Source organism: Procambarus clarkii, chromosome 39 (assembly GCF_040958095.1).
Source record: "Procambarus clarkii isolate CNS0578487 chromosome 39, FALCON_Pclarkii_2.0, whole genome shotgun sequence".
NCBI classification, from domain to species: domain Eukaryota; kingdom Metazoa; phylum Arthropoda; class Malacostraca; order Decapoda; family Cambaridae; genus Procambarus; species Procambarus clarkii.
This window is the reverse complement of record NC_091188.1, coordinates 41595265-41613461: the sequence shown is the minus strand read 5'-3', so window position 1 is coordinate 41613461 and position 18197 is coordinate 41595265. Positions and strand designations below refer to the sequence as shown.

Below are 18197 nucleotides of genomic sequence, written 5' to 3'. Positions count from 1 at the left end.
CACACAATGTTTGAAATGAAAATAGCCGTCTTGCAAAGCCACCAAAACATAAACCCACACAAAATAAGCAGTTGGCATGCGGCCTTGTGCAGACGAGCGAGTACTTACCTGAAGAAGCGCGCGGTGTCTGAAGCTGTTCCCGGAGCACCGTGCGGGGGAGAGCCACTCACCTGCCTCTGGGACAGATCGCGACGGAATGAGGCCGGTCGAGTGCCGCGCGCCCGTTTTACTCACTGCCTCAACCACAGTTGCACGATGTCTCCAGACAAGTCAATTATTTGTTTATATTTTTCCTCTTGTAATAGGAAAGATACTTAATGCATTCATGTATCATTGTTCACTATAGGTGTATATATAATAAATTTTTTGTATCCTGAACTAAATAATTTTAATATCGTTGACTTTGTCAGTATTCGAGACAATTATGCCAAAGAAAAACACTTTAGCAAGAGATACGTACGCTGATCGTCTTTCTAAATATTTCAAATATTTCTTTTCATTCTCTATTTTCCGACTTAATTTTAATGCATGAAGTGATCTCGAGGATACGAATTTATTCAATATAAATTTAAAACGTAATCATGTATATATATAGATTATACAATTTGTTTTATATGTCCATAAAGAGCATCAGCTGAGTAAAAGATCAATACCAGTGCGTTCTAGCGAGTGTTATGGTTGAGATGCATCTTAGCGGGCTCAACGCGTGTTGCATACAGACAATAATTATCATTGTCATTGCCTTTTAACAAGGCAAATAAAACCTGTAACTACTTCACCACAAAATGTAAATGGCTTAGTTTAAAAAAAAAGTAATGACTTCAGTTCCTGAATACAATTTGACATATGTCTATCTATCAACACGTGCAAGCCTTCATGTATCACTATGTATGGTACATGATCAGCCCATCCTCAAGTTCAAGTATGTTTATTGAGACAAGAAAAAATACATATCAAAAAGATAAATCAATTGACTGATAAGGATTAAGCCACCCAAGAGGTGGCACGGGCATCAAGAGCCCGTAAATAGTAAAAGGAATAGAGTTAGCTTAGGCTATTTCTACCCCCCCCCCCCCGCCCCCAAGCCCATCCTCCTGTTGTGTCAGTACTTACAGTAACGACGAGCACCATATTATATATACCCACCTATAATGAAATTAGAAAGTAGAAATCTGAAACTATTGAGTTGGACAAACCGGAAAATTATATTTTCCATGTGTTGCTTTAACTAAACTAACCTAACCTTCCTAGGCCTAATACACGCTATTTAAGGCCTAATATAGTACATATGTGTGCTATACTAGGCTTAGGATTATGTAAGCTTGTTTTTTAAATAATTCCTTATTATAATAATAATAATAATTATAATTTTTTATTTAGGTAAGGTACATACATACAATAAATTTTTACAAAGATTGGTTGACTTATAGGTATAGCTAGTACATACAATGCCTAAAGCCACTATTACGCAAAGCGTTTCGGGCATGATAAACTTAAATGACAAGCTTAATACTAATTGAGCATAATGAGTAGAATGAAAACAAGAAATGAAAACATAGCTGAAAAAGCAGCACAAATACAATTATGTCGACAAACAGCGCTCTTTAAAGAAAAACAGACATTGGTTGACAATAGAAGGGTAAGGTAGGTTACAGGGAATTTATTAGGTATAGCTTCGTTTTTAACTTAAACTGGTTGAGAGAGGTACAGTCTTTAACATGGTTGGGAAGGTCATTCCACATTCTGGGCCCCTTCATTTGTAGAGCATTTCTAGTTTGATTAAGTCGTACTCTAGGAATATCAAAACTGTATTTATTTCTGGTGTGGTGCTCATGGGTTCTGTTACATCCTTCTATGAAGCTTTTGAGATCAGGATTGGCATTATAGTTTAGCGTTTTATATATGTATAATACACATGAGAGAATGTGCAGTGACTTAATATCTAACATATTCAGAGATTTGAGTAGGGGTACCGAGTGATGTCTGGGGCCAGAGTTGGATATTGTCCTAATAGCAGCTTTGTGTTGAGTAATTAGAGGACGTAAGTGATTTTGGGTAGTAGAGCCCCAAGCACAAATACCATAGTTGAGATATGGATAGATAAGGGAGTAATAGAGAGTCACCAGGGCAGGGCGTGGTACATAATATCTGATCTTAGAAAGAATGCCCACAGTTTTTGAAACTTTTTTTGATATATTTAGAATGTGTCCCTGGAAACTCAGCTTGTGGTCAATGAGAATGCCAAGGAATTTGCCATCTAATTTGTTACAAATTTGGGTATTGTTTATTTTGAGATTTATTTGATTAGAGGATTTATTGCCAAACAGAATATAGAAAGTTTTGTCAATGTTAAGGGTGAGTTTGTTGGCAGTTAGCCAAAGATGGACTTTATTTAGCTCAGTATTTACTGTGGCATTTAGAGCAAGGGGGTCAGGACTGGAGAAAATGAAAGTTGTGTCGTCAGCAAATAGAATTGGTTTGAGGTGTTGGGAGGCATTTGGAAGGTCATTAATGTAGATGAGAAAGAGGAGAGGGCCAAGTATGCTGCCCTGAGGAACACCAATGTTGATGGGTAGGGTGGGAGAAATTGTATTATTCACAGAAACATATTGGAGCCTGTCAGTAAGGTAGGATTTGAGGTATTGTAGGGAGTGTCCTCTGACTCCATAATGATGTAATTTATGAAGAAGGTTTTGGTGGTTGACAGTATCAAAAGCTTTACGCAGGTCCACAAATAACCCAACAGGGAACTCATTTTTATCAAGAGCTGTATGAATCGAGTTAAGCATACTAATAAGTGCATCGTTAGTGCTTTTTTTGGGTCTGAAGCCATATTGGCAAGGGCTAAGTATATTGTGTTTGGCTAGATATTATTCAGTATACTACTATCTAAAAGCTAAGAACGTACTAATGTGTGACTATTGACGACCGTCACAATAGGTACTGTCTAAACAGGAGGATGGGTTGATATTTATATATAATAATATATATCGGGTTTATAATAAACGAATAGATTGAACGAGCTTTGTCTTGTAATTAGTTTTAATGGACAGAGCATCAAATCATAACTCTGTCAACACTTCAGCTACCCAAATGGTCTTATCTATACGAGCATATATGCATATATATATATATGTATATGTATATATATATATATATATATATATATATATATATATATATATATATATGTCGTACCTAGTAGCCAGAACGCACTTCTATGCCTACTATGCAAGGCCTAATTTGCCTAATAAGCCAAGTTTTCATGAATTAATTGTTTTTCGACTACCTAACCTACCTAACCTAACCTAACCTAACTTTTTCGGCTACCTAACCTAACCTAACCTATAAAGATAGGTTAGGTTAGGTTAGGTTAGGTAGGGTTGGTTAGGTTCGGTCATATATCTACGTTAATTTTAACTCCAATAAAAAAAAATTGACCTCATACGTAATGAAATGGGTAGCGTTATCATTTCATTAGAAAAAACTTAGAGAAAATATATTAATTCAGGAAAACTTGGCTTATTAGGCAAATCGGGCCTTGCATAGTAGGCCGAGAAGTGAGTTCTGGCTACTAGGTACGACATATATATATATATATATATATATATATATATATATATATATATATATATATATATATATATATATATATATATATATATATATATATATATATATATATATGTTAGTATATTTTGGTAGCAGTCTTTCCTGTAGACATATATTATTAAATATGACCGAAAAAGTAAGATTAATAATTCTAACACGAATTTTCTCAATCTTTCGTACATTTCTTTTCACTGTTGGAGGTAATTCAAAAATCAATTCTCCAAAATTCATTTTTATTTCTAGTCTGACGCGACACGAGCGCGTTTCGTAAAACTTATTACATTTTCAAAGACTTTAGTTTACAAATACACAACTGAATAGAACTTACGCATCTCCGATTTTGTTTATATCTACATTTGAGTGAGGTGGATGGGGTGAGGTGGCATTAATAGGGTATTAATTTCATCAACACAAGACAGAACACGAAACAATGGGTATTGAAATGGAAGTGATTGTAGAAAGCCTATTGGTCCATATTTCTTGATGCTTCTATATTGGAGCGGAGTCTTGAGGTGGGTAGAATATAGTTGTGCATTAATTGGCTGTTGATTGCTGGTGTTGACTTCTTAATGTGTAGTGCCTCACAAACGTCAAGCCGCCTGCTATCGCTGTATCTATCGATAGATACAGCGATAGCAGGCGGCTTGACGTTTGTGAGGCACTACACATTAAGAAGTCAACACCAGCAATCAACAGCCAATTAATGCACAACTATATTCTACCCACCTCAAGACTCCGCTCCAATATAGAAGCATCAAGAAATATGGACCAATAGGCTTTCTACAATCACTTCCATTTCAATACCCATTGTTTCGTGTTCTGTCTTGTGTTGATGAAATTAATACCCTATTAATGCCACCTCACCCCATCCACCTCACTCAAATGTAGATATAAACAAAATCGGAGATGCGTAAGTTCTATTCAGTTGTGTATTTGTAAACTAAAGTCTTTGAAAATGTAATAAGTTTTACGAAACGCGCTCGTGTCGCGTCAGACTAGAAATAAAAATGAATTTTGGAGAATTGATTTTTGAATTACCTCCAACAGTGAAAAGAAATGTACGAAAGATTGAGAAAATTCGTGTTAGAATTATTAATCTTACTTTTTCGGTAATATTTAATAATATATATATATATATATGTATGTATGTATGGACAAACACAAATTGTGTACAAAGTTATCAATATGTAGAGGGGAGTGAGGTCTAGCTCTTTATGCCTTGCTGTACCTGTTGCGTTATACTTTAACTACTCTTACACTCAAATGCTTTGTTGAATCTGATCTTAAAGTCGTGGATGGAGGTGGCTTCCACAACTTCTTCTTACAGTGCATTCCTCTAGTTGACCAACCGTACACGGCATGCATATTTTCCTGCATATTTAGCTTATATATATATATATATATATATATATATATATATATATATATATATATATATATATATATATATATATATATATATATATATTAACAGTTAGGGACGTGAGTTGTCCAAAATAAAGAGCTCTTGACCTACACCTTGTGATCCTTCACATAGAGCAACAACCCACTGCTGAACCAAAGCTTGTTATAAGCCAAATTAAACTTCCTCGTCAGACTTGGTCCATAAAGAATATGCAGCTGTAAGTGTTGTCCCGAGTATAGATTCACACAATAATGCAGAGAGTCCCTATTGCAGGATAGGCTTATATTCCTTAACAATTAAAGCACCGTTATATAATTATATAACGGTGCTTTATTTTTTAGGGAAACCAGCAATCACCAGGCCACAACTAGCCAGGCTATGTACCGCTTCTACCAGGCCACAACTAGCCAGGCTATGTACCGCTTCTACCAGGCCACAACTAGCCAGGCTATGTACCGCTTCTACCAGGCCACAACTAGCCAGGCTATGTACCGCTTCTACCAGGCCACAACTAGCCAGGCTATGTACCGCTTCTACCAGGCCACAACTAGCCAGGCTATGTACCGCTTCTACCAGGCCACAACTAGCCAGGCTATGTACCGCTTCTACCAGGCCACAACTAGCCAGGCTATGTACAGCTTCTACCAGGCCACAACTAGCCAGGCTATGTACCGCTTCTACCAGGCCACAACTAGCCAGGCTATGTACCGCTTCTACCAGGCCACAACTAGCCAGGCTATGTAACACTTCCACCAGGCCACAACTAGCCAGGCTATGTACCGCTTCTACCAGGTCACAACTTGCCAGGCTATATACCGCTTCTACCAGGCCACAACTAGCCAGGCTATATACCGCTTCTACCAGGCCACAACTAGCCAGGCTATGTAACACTTCCACCAGGCCACAACTTGCCAGGCTATATACCGCTTCTACCAGGTCACAACTTGCCAGGCTATATACCGCTTCTACCAGGCCACAACTAGCCAGGCTATATACCGCTTCTACCAGGCCACAACTAGCCAGGCTATATACCGCTTCTACCAGGCCACAACTAGCCAGGCTATGTAACACTTCCACCAGGCCACAACTTGCCAGGCTATATACCGCTTCTACCAGGCCACAACTAGCCAGGCTATATACCGCTTCTACCAGGCCACAACTAGCCAGGCTATGTAACACTTCCACCAGGCCACAACTTGCCAGGCTATATACCGCTTCTACCAGGTCACAACTTGCCAGGCTATATACCGCTTCTACCAGGTCACAACTTGCCAGGCTATATACCGCTTCTACCAGGTCACAACTTGCCAGGCTATATACCGCTTCTACCAGGTCACAACTTGCCAGGCTATATACCGCTTCTACCAGGCCACAACTAGCCAGGCTATATACCGCTTCTACCAGGTCACAACTTGCCAGGCTATATACCGCTTCTACCAGGTCACAACTTGCCAGGCTATATACCGCTTCTACCAGGTCACAACTTGCCAGGCTATATACCGCTTCTACCAGGTCACAACTTGCCAGGCTATATACCGCTTCTACCAGGTCACAACTTGCCAGGCTATATACCGCTTCTACCAGGCCACAACTAGCCAGGCTATATACCGCTTCTACCAGGCCACAACTAGCCAGGCTATATACCGCTTCTACCAGGTCACAACTTGCCAGGCTATATACCGCTTCTACCAGGTCACAACTTGCCAGGCTATATACCGCTTCTACCAGGCCACAACTTGCCAGGCTATATACCGCTTCTACCAGGTCACAACTTGCCAGGCTATATACCGCTTCTACCAGGCCACAACTAGCCAGGCTATATACCGCTTCTACCAGGCCACAACTAGCCAGGCTATATACCGCTTCTACCAGGTCACAACTTGCCAGGCTATATACCGCTTCTACCAGGTCACAACTTGCCAGGCTATATACCGCTTCTACCAGGTCACAACTTGCCAGGCTATATACCGCTTCTACCAGGCCACAACTAGCCAGGCTATATACCGCTTCTACCAGGTCACAACTTGCCAGGCTATATAACACTTCCACCAGGCCACAACTAGCCAGGCTATGTAACACTTCCACCAGGCCACAACTAGCCAGGCTATATACCGCTTCTACCAGGTCACAACTTGCCAGGCTATATACCGCTTCTACCAGGCCACAACTAGCCAGGCTATATACCGCTTCTACCAGGCCACAACTAGCCAGGCTATATACCGCTTCTACCAGGTCACAACTTGCCAGGCTATATACCGCTTCTACCAGGTCACAACTTGCCAGGCTATATACCGCTTCCACCAGGCCACAACTTGCCAGGCTATGTAACACTTCCACCAGGCCACAACTAGCCAGGCTATGTAACACTTCCACCAGGCCACAACTTGCCAGGCTATATACCGCTTCCACCAGGCCACAACTTGCCAGGCTATATACCGCTTCTACCAGGTCACAACTTGCCAGGCTATATAACACTTCCACCAGGCCACAACTTGCCAGGCTATATACCGCTTCTACCAGGCCACAACTAGCCAGGCTATGTAACACTTCCACCAGGCCACAACTAGCCAGGCTATGTAACACTTCCACCAGGCCACAACTTGCCAGGCTATATACCGCTTCCACCAGGCCACAACTAGCCAGGCTATATAACACTTCCACCAGGCCACAACTAGCCAGGCTATGTAACACTTCCACCAGGCCACAACTAGCCAGGCTATGTAACACTTCCACCAGGCCACAACTAGCCAGGCTATGTAACACTTCCACCAGGCCACAACTTGCCAGGCTATGTAACACTTCCACCAGGCCACAACTAGCCAGGCTATGTAACACTTCCACCAGGCCACAACTAGCCAGGCTATGTAACACTTCCACCAGGCCACAACTAGCCAGGCTATGTAACACTTCCACCAGGCCACAACTAGCCAGGCTATGTAACACTTCCACCAGGCCACAACTAGCCAGGCTATGTAACACTTCCACCAGGCCACAACTAGCCAGGCTATGTAACACTTCCACCAGGCCACAACTTGCCAGGCTATATAACACTTCCACCAGGCCACAACTTGCCAGGCTATATAACACTTCCACCAGGCCACAACTTGCCAGGCTATGTAACACTTCCACCAGGCCACAACTAGCCAGGCTATGTAACACTTCCACCAGGCCACAACTAGCCAGGCTATGTAACACTTCCACCAGGCCACAACTAGCCAGGCTATGTAACACTTCCACCAGGCCACAACTAGCCAGGCTATGTAACACTTCCACCAGGCCACAACTAGCCAGGCTATGTAACACTTCCACCAGGCCACAACTAGCCAGGCTATGTAACACTTCCACCAGGCCACAACTTGCCAGGCTATATAACACTTCCACCAGGCCACAACTAGCCAGGCTATGTACCGCTTCTACCAGGCCACAACTTGCCAGGCTATGTACCGCTTCTACCAGGCCACAACTTGCCAGGCTATGTACCGCTTCTACCAGGCCACAACTTGCCAGGCTATATACCGCTTCTACCAGGCCACAACTAGCCAGGCTATATACCGCTTCTACCAGGCCACAACTAGCCAGGCTATATAACACTTCCACCAGGCCACAACTAGCCAGGCTATATACCGCTTCTACCAGGCCACAACTAGCCAGGCTATATACCGCTTCTACCAGGCCACAACTAGCCAGGCTATATACCGCTTCTACCAGGCCACAACTAGCCAGGCTATATACCGCTTCCACCAGGCCACAACTAGCCAGGCTATATAACACTTCCACCAGGCCACAACTAGCCAGGCTATATACCGCTTCTACCAGGCCACAACTAGCCAGGCTATATACCGCTTCTACCAGGCCACAACTAGCCAGGCTATATACCGCTTCTACCAGGCCACAACTAGCCAGGCTATATACCGCTTCCACCAGGCCACAACTAGCCAGGCTATATACCGCTTCTACCAGGCCACAACTAGCCAGGCTATATACCGCTTCTACTAGGCCACAACTAGCCAGGCTATATAACACTTCCACCAGGCCACAACTAGCCAGGCTATATACCGCTTCTACCAGGCCACAACTAGCCAGGCTATATACCGCTTCTACCAGGCCACAACTAGCCAGGCTATATACCGCTTCTACCAGGCCACAACTAGCCAGGCTATATAACACTTCCACCAGGCCACAACTTGCCAGGCTATATAACACTTCCACCAGGCCACAACTTGCCAGGCTATATACCGCTTCTACCAGGCCACAACTAGCCAGGCTATGTAACACTTCCACCAGGTCACAACTTGCCAGGCTATGTAACACTTCCACCAGGCCACAACTTGCCAGGCTATATACCGCTTCTACCAGGCCACAACTAGCCAGGCTATGTAACACTTCCACCAGGTCACAACTTGCCAGGCTATGTAACACTTCCACCAGGCCACAACTTGCCAGGCTATATAACACTTCCACCAGGCCACAACTTGCCAGGCTATGTAACACTTCCACCAGGCCACAACTTGCCAGGCTATGTAACACTTCCACCAGGCCACAACTTGCCAGGCTATGTAACACTTCCACCAGGCCACAACTTGCCAGGCTATGTACCGCTTCTACCAGGCCACAACTAGCCAGGCTATGTAACACTTCCACCAGGTCACAACTTGCCAGGCTATATAACACTTCCACCAGGCCACAACTTGCCAGGCTATGTAACACTTCCACCAGGCCACAACTTGCCAGGCTATGTAACACTTCCACCAGGCCACAACTTGCCAGGCTATATAACACCTCCACCAGGCCACAACTTGCCAGGCTATATAACACTTCCACCAGGCCACAACTTGCCCGGCTATGTAACACTTCCACCAGGCCACAACTTGCCAGGCTATATAACACCTCCACCAGGCCACAACTTGCCAGGCTATATAACACTTCCACCAGGCCACAACTTGCCAGGCTATATAACACTTCCACCAGGCCACAACTTGCCAGGCTATGTACCGCTTCTACCAGGCCACAACTAGCCAGGCTATGTACCGCTTCTACCAGGCCACAACTAGCCAGGCTATGTAACACTTCCACCAGGCCACAACTTGCCAGGCTATATAACACCTCCACCAGGCCACAACTTGCCAGGCTATGTAACACCTCCACCGGGCCTCACAACACACAACCACCTCTACAAGATGCTCATTCGGCCAACCCTTGTGTACCCGTTCATCATACTCACACAGGCCAAGAAATAGAACATGCTGCCACGCGTCCAGAACATGGCGCTCAGATTTGTGGGAAATGTGTCACTCTTAGATAGAGTGCGTATCGAAGACCTTCATATCAGACTGAGGATGGACCCAATGAACGTTCGCCTGCACGACCTTTCGGTCAAACGGCTACATAATGTGGAAAGTATGTACATGTCAAACTGTGAGGACCTCTTTGTTGTCCATAACACTACGAATTACCCGAAACGCTGCGCGTATTAGTGGCTTTAGGTATTGTATGTACTATTTCTATCTATAAATCCAACATTATGTTTGTAACTCATATTCTATGTATGTACTTTTATCTGAATAAACATTTGAATTTGAACTGGATTTGAATTTGAATTACGCGAGGCTCGACCTGCCCCACGGGGCGAGGAAGATGTCCCTCCACTAAAAGGGTGAGGATAGGAATTTACCACAATAGGATGAGTGGGAACGACCAGCCCCACTGTAATCCTCAGTCCTACGACCCGAAACCCACCAATTAAAGACTACAAACTCCAGTCACCAACCAAGCACGGCTCCCCAGGAAAAATATGGCGGGTGGCGCCTCCGTCACCCACCACCGACACTGGCGACTCATCGACACCTGATTATCCACGGCGGAAAAAATAGCCCCCCTACTAACCACCATGCTCCCCCCCCCCAATCACCCATCACAACAAACCCCAAAGTGGTTGGGCCACTTACCTGTAAGTGATAAGTCCTCTTCCTCACGCCCCAATCCCTTTTCAAGTTTCCTATATCCTCCCCCATTGTGAGAATATGGTTTCTCAAGAGTCTCCCACAGCTGATTTGAATAGCTCATTGCAGTGCACAGTGCACTGATCTTGTGCACAAGGTCCTATCTCTGTTAACCCAGGATAGTGACCTGGCATGTTGGGTATCTCCAGAATGCCCACTTAACCAGGAACACTTTCATAATACGGAGGCCGCTGTATGTCCAGGCAGGAAGTAGATACAGGGAGTTAAGCATACTCGCCACCAAGGGTCAGTGAGTACATTGGCCGGTGTGGACCGTGAGAAGAGTAGAGGGGACACCTGCGAGGCGACAGTGTGACCCTGAGGTCAACCTCAATCAGCGCGATGGAAAATAACAGCTATGACGTGGTTGTGACGTGTTCATGATGTCATTCCTGCTACTGATCATCGAACGGTCAATATGATTGGTTCCCGCTCATTTGCTGCAATGCTATTGGTCAAATTGTAACCTTTTGTGTTGGGTGCCCACGAGACACCCTGAGCTTCAGGCAAAAGTACTCACGTGAGGGAGACCTTACCCAGAGGACGTGTAGCTGTTCTGTCTATCGGCCAATAGACTGAACACCGTCTATTTCTCACCGTCAAGTTAACTCAGCATCTGAAGAATATACTATACACTCGCCCAGAATCACGAGTGTGAATATATTGTTCAGAAGCCTAAAGTGACAAATCTCCAGAGCGAAACAGACTGGTATCAGGTAACCCCTGGTGACAAAGATCGTTGTGTTTACTAGTTGTGTTTTTGCGGGGGTTGAGCTTTGCTCTTTCGGCCCGCCTCTCAACTGTCAATCAACTGTTTACTAACTACTTTTTTTTCCACACCCCCCCCCCCCCCCCCAGGAAGCAGCCCGTGACAGCTGACTAACTCCCAGGTACCTATTTACTGCTAGGTAACAGGGGCACTTAGGGTGAAAGAAACTTTGCCCATTTGTTTCTGTCTCGTGCGAGAATCGAACCCGCGCCACAGAATTACGAGTCGCTATCCACCAGGCTACGAGGCCCCCCTCGTAGTGACTTAGTCACTTGTGAGTGACTTAGAGTGAACTAAGGCAGTGCTGCCGCCTAAGTAACCTGTGTGTGACTTTACCACAGTGTACCTGTACCACAGTGTACAGTGTAGTGCATGGTACCATATAACCTGCAGCCGCCAGCCGCCGCCGCACTCACTGTACCACGTGACCTCACCGCCAGTGCCAAGAATGTGCGTGTGTCTGTACGCCCTACTGCGAGTACCTTCCGTGTCTACGAGCGAAACCAGCTGTCAGGCCACCTACGAGTTCTTGCATAAATGTGCCTGAGTGAGTGAGTAAGGAAAGGTACCTTATCTGTAAGTACAAGATCTTGTCATTGTTTTATTGTGTCTGTGTTGATCTGAGGGATCAACCACAGTTCTCACCTCATACCTGTCACAGGTCATAGGTGAGTCGACGGTGTATGCGTGTTTATCTGTGTGGTATCACGACATTTCACTCGTCTGTGAATGTGAGCTTCACATACACCACACATTTAGTTATTGTGTGATAATATTATTGTGCATGTTATTGCCTGTTCCATTGACAGTGTATTTGTTGATTTATTGCATATCATCATTACCGAGTATCCGGTTGGAACTCTTGTGATCCCTTTGCATACCGGCAGTTAGGTTGCCGTGTTAATGATTGGCTGTCAACTGTGTTAAGTTAGGTGTTTCTCCACGAGTGGATACGAGTCGTTTAGCCAGACGTCAAGAGTCTCGCTAATATAACCATAGCTTTGTTGACGCCAATCTAAAGTAAATCAAGCACCCTGTGTATTAGTGGTTAAGTTAGTAATAAACTACTGTTAAGCTTTATGCGGTGTTTCCGTTGAACCACTTCTGAATACTGTCAACATTACTCAAGCCTTCAGCTCTAAGTGTCTTCAACACCGAGTTGCCTATATTCACTAAACTATAAATGTGATGAGGACCCTAGGAGTCCCTTAAAGTGTTAAATCATTGAGGAGATTCCAACGACCAACGTGGACCAGGACCAGGTGAGGCTAGTCTGAGAAGAGACCCTCAAGGACTCTAACTCGACCTTGCTCCCAGGCCCTGTATGGTTGCTCTCGTATTTTCTCTGCTGATTCCGACAGCTTCGTGAAGCGTCTGCCACATGTACATTGGCGACGTACCCATTGCAGTCGTGAAAGCAAAAAAGAAACCCCCCCCACACCAATCCTTCTCTCCCCGGCTTACCAGTCCTATGGTCCTTGGAACTATGCATCGGCCTCGATAGGTTAGGTGGGTTGCTTGGGTTCGAACGTTTCTGGTTAGGCTATACAGTCGCATTTTTTACGGAGTGGCTCAAGATAAGGGTTAGGTATACCCACTGTCTGAGACAGGAAGGCGGTTAATGTTTTTGGAACTGTTTTATGCGTACTTAATTAAGTAGTACTAAGTAGTTATTGTTATACTTTATGTTGATGGATGGCGTCCCTGTAGCACAGTGGTATACGTACTTGGATTACAACCGAGGGATCAGGTTCAATCCCGGCAGGATAGAAATGGCTGGGCACGTTTCCTTTCACCTGATGCACCTGTTCACCGAGGAGTAAAATAGGTACCTGAAAATTAGGCAAGTGCTGGGGGTTCCGGCTCCCCGACCACTGCAACGTCACCCAAGTGGGGGAAAATATCATCTTTTTAATTAAGATATTTGTCCACATGTTCGTAAGGACAAGAACGCACATTAACCTCAGACACGAGGATGCACGTTCTCACCTCAGAAAAGTATACAAATGCACGTTCTTACAACAGAAACGTCGATAAAAGCTTTTTCTTACCTTAGAAACTGCTTTTAAAACTCCGTTATCTCAGAAAAGTACACAAATTTACGCTCTTGTTTCAGAAAGGCACTGAAAAGACCGTTCTTATGAAACTGAGGTTTTTACCTGAGAAACCTACATAAAAGTAGGTTTTTATCTGAGAACCGTAGGTACGTCGGCTGCCCTATTTTATCACTTTGATGTTTGTTCATTGTTACGGCCTATAGTCGTCAGTCAGTTTCCACTCCCCATTCAGTAGCCTATTCCCTACCTCAGCCTAGGTTCAGGAAAATATATTAATGCAAATGATTTGACTATTACAATTTAAGGAGAAGGAAAAAGAGTCTGGTTATGTTCCATCAGGTCTAATATGATCTAATATAAAGAATAAATTATTTACAAAATATAATAATGTTAATAAAACACGCAAATAGCACTAAGGCGCTGATGAAATAATGTGTTCCATTGATAGAGAAGCCTAGTGATAGTTACCAGGACTCAATACCCAGCAAGTGGGTATTAAGACACAAAAATGTGTTGCAGACTCACAGACAGCACCAGATTCCCTCAAATAAAAATTCCCCTTAATATTTCATCAAACAACTTATAAGCATTAATCCCTTCAGCAGCCATGAACCATTCCTAAACAAAGGTGCCACTGTCTTATATATAACTCGCTACCTGAGCACAAAACAAAAATTTACGTGAAGGCCGTCGAATGGCCTCGACGAAGACGGGAAGCCGGCGGCTTGTCAAAGGTCCCCCTATTTGCCCTGATGATCTTTTTCAGCTGTATTTTAAAACCCAGCAGAGTTTTGGCGTTTACGGCTTCGGCGGGTAGGCGGTTCCACGGGTTTACAACCCTATGGTGAAAAAGCATCTCCGTGTTTTCTGTCCTTCATCAGGCGCCTAACAGCAATTATCAGCCGTGGTGCAGCAGTCCTGCTTCAGGGTAGTTCACTGTCCTCTGGTGATCTTAAAGAGTTACCGGGCTCTCTGGTCACAGTCTTGCCAGATTTATTAGTAACCACTTTCCTCCTACTAGTTATACAATCCCCAAAAATACTAGAACGTATCAAATGTGCGCAGTACAATTATTGGCGGCCTTAATAGACTACAGGATGGGTATGGGGAGCCCCTGTCACCTTTCCCATTATCACACACAGGATGGGTATGGGGAGCCCCTGTCACCTTTCCCATTATCACACACAGGATGGGTATGGGGAGCCCCTGTCACCTTTCCCATTATCAGACTACAGGATGGGTATGGGGAGCCCCTGTCACCTTTCCCATTATCAGACACAGGATGGGTATGGGGAGCCCCTGTCACCTTTCCCATTATCAGAGACAGGATGGGTATGGGGAGCCCCTGTCACCTTTCCCATTATCAGACACAGGATGGGAATGGGAAGCCCCTGTCACCTTTCCCATTATCAGACACAGGATGGGTATGGGGAGCCCCTGTCACCTTTCCCATTATCACACACAGGATGGGTATGGGGAGCCCCAGTCACCTTTCCCATTATCAGAGACAGGATGGGTATGGGGAGCCCCTGTCACCTTTCCCATTATCAGACACAGGATGGGAATGGGGAGCCCCTGTCACCTTTCCCATTATCAGACACAGGATGGGTATGGGGAGCCCCTGTCACCTTTCCCATTATCACACACAGGATGGGTATGGGGAGCCCCTGTCACCTTTCCCATTATCACACACAGGATGGGTATGGGGAGCCCCTGTCACCTTTCCCATTATCAGACACAGGATGGGAATGGGGAGCCCCTGTCACCTTTCCCATTATCACACACAGGATGGGTATAGGGTGTCCCTGTCACCTTTCCCATTATCACACACAGGATGGGTATAGGGTGTCCCTGTCACCTTTCCCATTACCACACACAGGATGGGTATGGGGAGCCCCTGTCACCTCTCCCATTACCACACACAGGATGGGTATGGGGAGCCCCTGTCACCTCTCCCATTACCACACACAGGATGGGTATGGGGGGTCCCTGTCACCTTTCCCATTATCACACACAGGATGGGTATGGGGTGCCCCTGTCACCTTTCCCATTACCACACACAGGATGGGTATAGGGTGTCCCTGTCACCTTTCCCATTACCACACACAGGATGGGTATGGGGTGCCCCTGTCACCTCTCCCATTACCACACACAGGATGGGTATGGGGGGTCCCTGTCACCTTTCCCATTATCACACACAGGATGGGTATAGGGTGTCCCTGTCACCTTTCCCATTACCACACACAGGATGGGTATGGGGAGCCCCTGTCACCTCTCCCATTACCACACACAGGATGGGTATAGGGTGTCCCTGTCACCTTTCCCATTACCACACACAGGATGGGTATGGGGTGCCCCTGTCACCTTTCCCATTATCACACACAGGATGGGTATGGGGTGCCTCTGTCACCTTTCCCATTATCACACACAGGATGGGTATGGGGTGCCCCTGTCACCTTTCCCATTACCACACACAAGGATGGGTATGGGGAGCCCCTGTCACCTCTACCATTACCACACACAGGATGGGTATGGGGAGCCCCCTGTCACCTTTCCCATTACCACACACAGGATGGGTATGGGGGGTCCCTGTCACCTCTACCATTACCACACACAGGATGGGTATGGGGGGTCCCTGTCACCTCTACCATTGCCACACACAGGATGGGTATGGGGTGCCCCTGTCACCTTTCCCATTACCACACACAGGATGGGTATGGGGGGTCCCTGTCACCTTTCCCATTATCACACACAGGATGGGTATGGGGGGTCCCTGTCACCTTTCCCATTACCACACACAGGATGGGCATGGAGTGCCCCTGTCACCTTTCCCATTACCACACACAGGATGGGTATGGAGTGTCCCTGTCACCTCTACCATTACCACACACAGGATGGGTATGGAGTGTCCCTGTCACCTCTACCATTACCACACACAGGATGGGTATGGGGAGCCCCTGTCACCTCTCCCATTACCACACACAGGGTGGGTATGGAGTGCTTATACTTTAACTCAACACAAAACCCCCGAGACAAGGCCCCACCTTTGAGTGCCGCTGTTGAAGGTGTCTGAGATAACTGGGCCCATCCACATATCTGTATCACCAACATAATCAAGGTGTATAATACTTTTTCTGATAAATGAGTCATCCAACAATACCAATTTTTGTGAGGCTTTCTTTAATATAGATAACAAGCCCTCCAGATAGATATCGCCAGACGTGTTTTTTATTTTCAACATAAAATAGCTAATTAAGCTGAATTAGCATTTAAGCAAACAATTACGAAACCTGTACATCTTCCCTCAACCATGGGGGGTTTGTTTACACTTATTTACTTGAGCGACTCCATCTGTCTAGTGGCCTCGACGAGGACAGGAAGCCGGCGGCTTGTCAAAGGTCCTCCCATTTATCCTGAAGATCTTATCCAGCTGAATTTTAAAAACAGCAATGTTTTGGTATTTGTGGCTCCGGCGGGTAGGCGGTTCCATGGGTTTATAACTCTAAGGCGAAAAAACATCTCCAGTTTTATGAGCTAGTTACAAAATTCAGTATAAGTCGTCACATCAACAATGGGTTCGAGATCGACCACAAGTACAGGTTCTAAATTAAGCAACTGACATATGTGGAGAGCTAGTGTCACAATTGATATGTTTGTCCTGCACACCGCCCCCCATCCAGTGGGCAGCGGTGGATAGGTTACAATCACTTAGTTACTACCTACAAATGGGAAGCGGTTCCTAATGGAAAGCGTGTTATACAATTTTTCTAAATATCTTCTGATATGGGTGCTGACTTCTCAATTCGTGTACCTAATTCTTTAAGGCTTTTCTCCAGTTCCTTGTAGATTTTATACCAGCAAGAACAATCAGTAAATGCTCTGAGTATAATTGCGTTTATTACACTATTCTTATGACTGCCTTTGAGCAGCCTGAGGGCAGTAATATTCCGGGAACATCAACTAAATTTCGGAGACTTGAGGCAAAGTGAAATTCACACCAGTTACTCCATCTATCATCATTCTATTATGCAGGAAGAACCGCACGTCTATGGGTCATCCAATAAGGTTAGCAGACTTCTAGATGTTACCACTGCTAGGCTTAGGCTCGGCTACAAGTTCCTCTGGGAATTTGTTACATCTGCTGATGTAGATTTGACTAAATGTAAACTCTGTCAGCAGAACTATTCGCATACTTTGCGTCATTATATAATGGAATGTGAAAAAATCGCGGAATTTAGAGATAACACCATCAATAGTGTCCAAGAAATGTGTAAGTACTTCATTCATAATGATCTGCTGCCCGAAATCTTAGCGAAGTATCCAAAATTTGCTTACTGTAGGTAATGCATGCACAT

The 18197-nt window shown here is 44.9% G+C and overlaps 2 protein-coding genes across 2 annotated transcripts in view; one reads left to right on the top strand and one right to left on the bottom strand.

Annotated features, from left to right (window-relative positions):
- Window positions 1-201, bottom strand: part of LOC123760246 (methylenetetrahydrofolate reductase (NADPH)) — a 51677-nt gene extending 51476 nt beyond the window's left edge. The window contains exon 1 of the mRNA XM_045745740.2: window positions 109-201. The gene's annotated coding sequence lies outside the window, so the exon portion shown is untranslated. The remainder of the gene's footprint in view (window positions 1-108) is intronic.
- Window positions 202-5226: 5025 nt separating this feature from the next.
- LOC138372707 (uncharacterized) lies at window positions 5227-8605 on the top strand. Its single transcript, XM_069338218.1, has 4 exons — window positions 5227-5234; window positions 5359-5737; window positions 6242-7033; window positions 8402-8605. The coding sequence occupies exons 1-4, from the start codon at window positions 5227-5229 to the stop codon at window positions 8603-8605; spliced, it is 1383 nt and encodes a 460-aa protein (XP_069194319.1).
- The last annotated feature ends 9592 nt before the right edge of the window (window positions 8606-18197 follow it).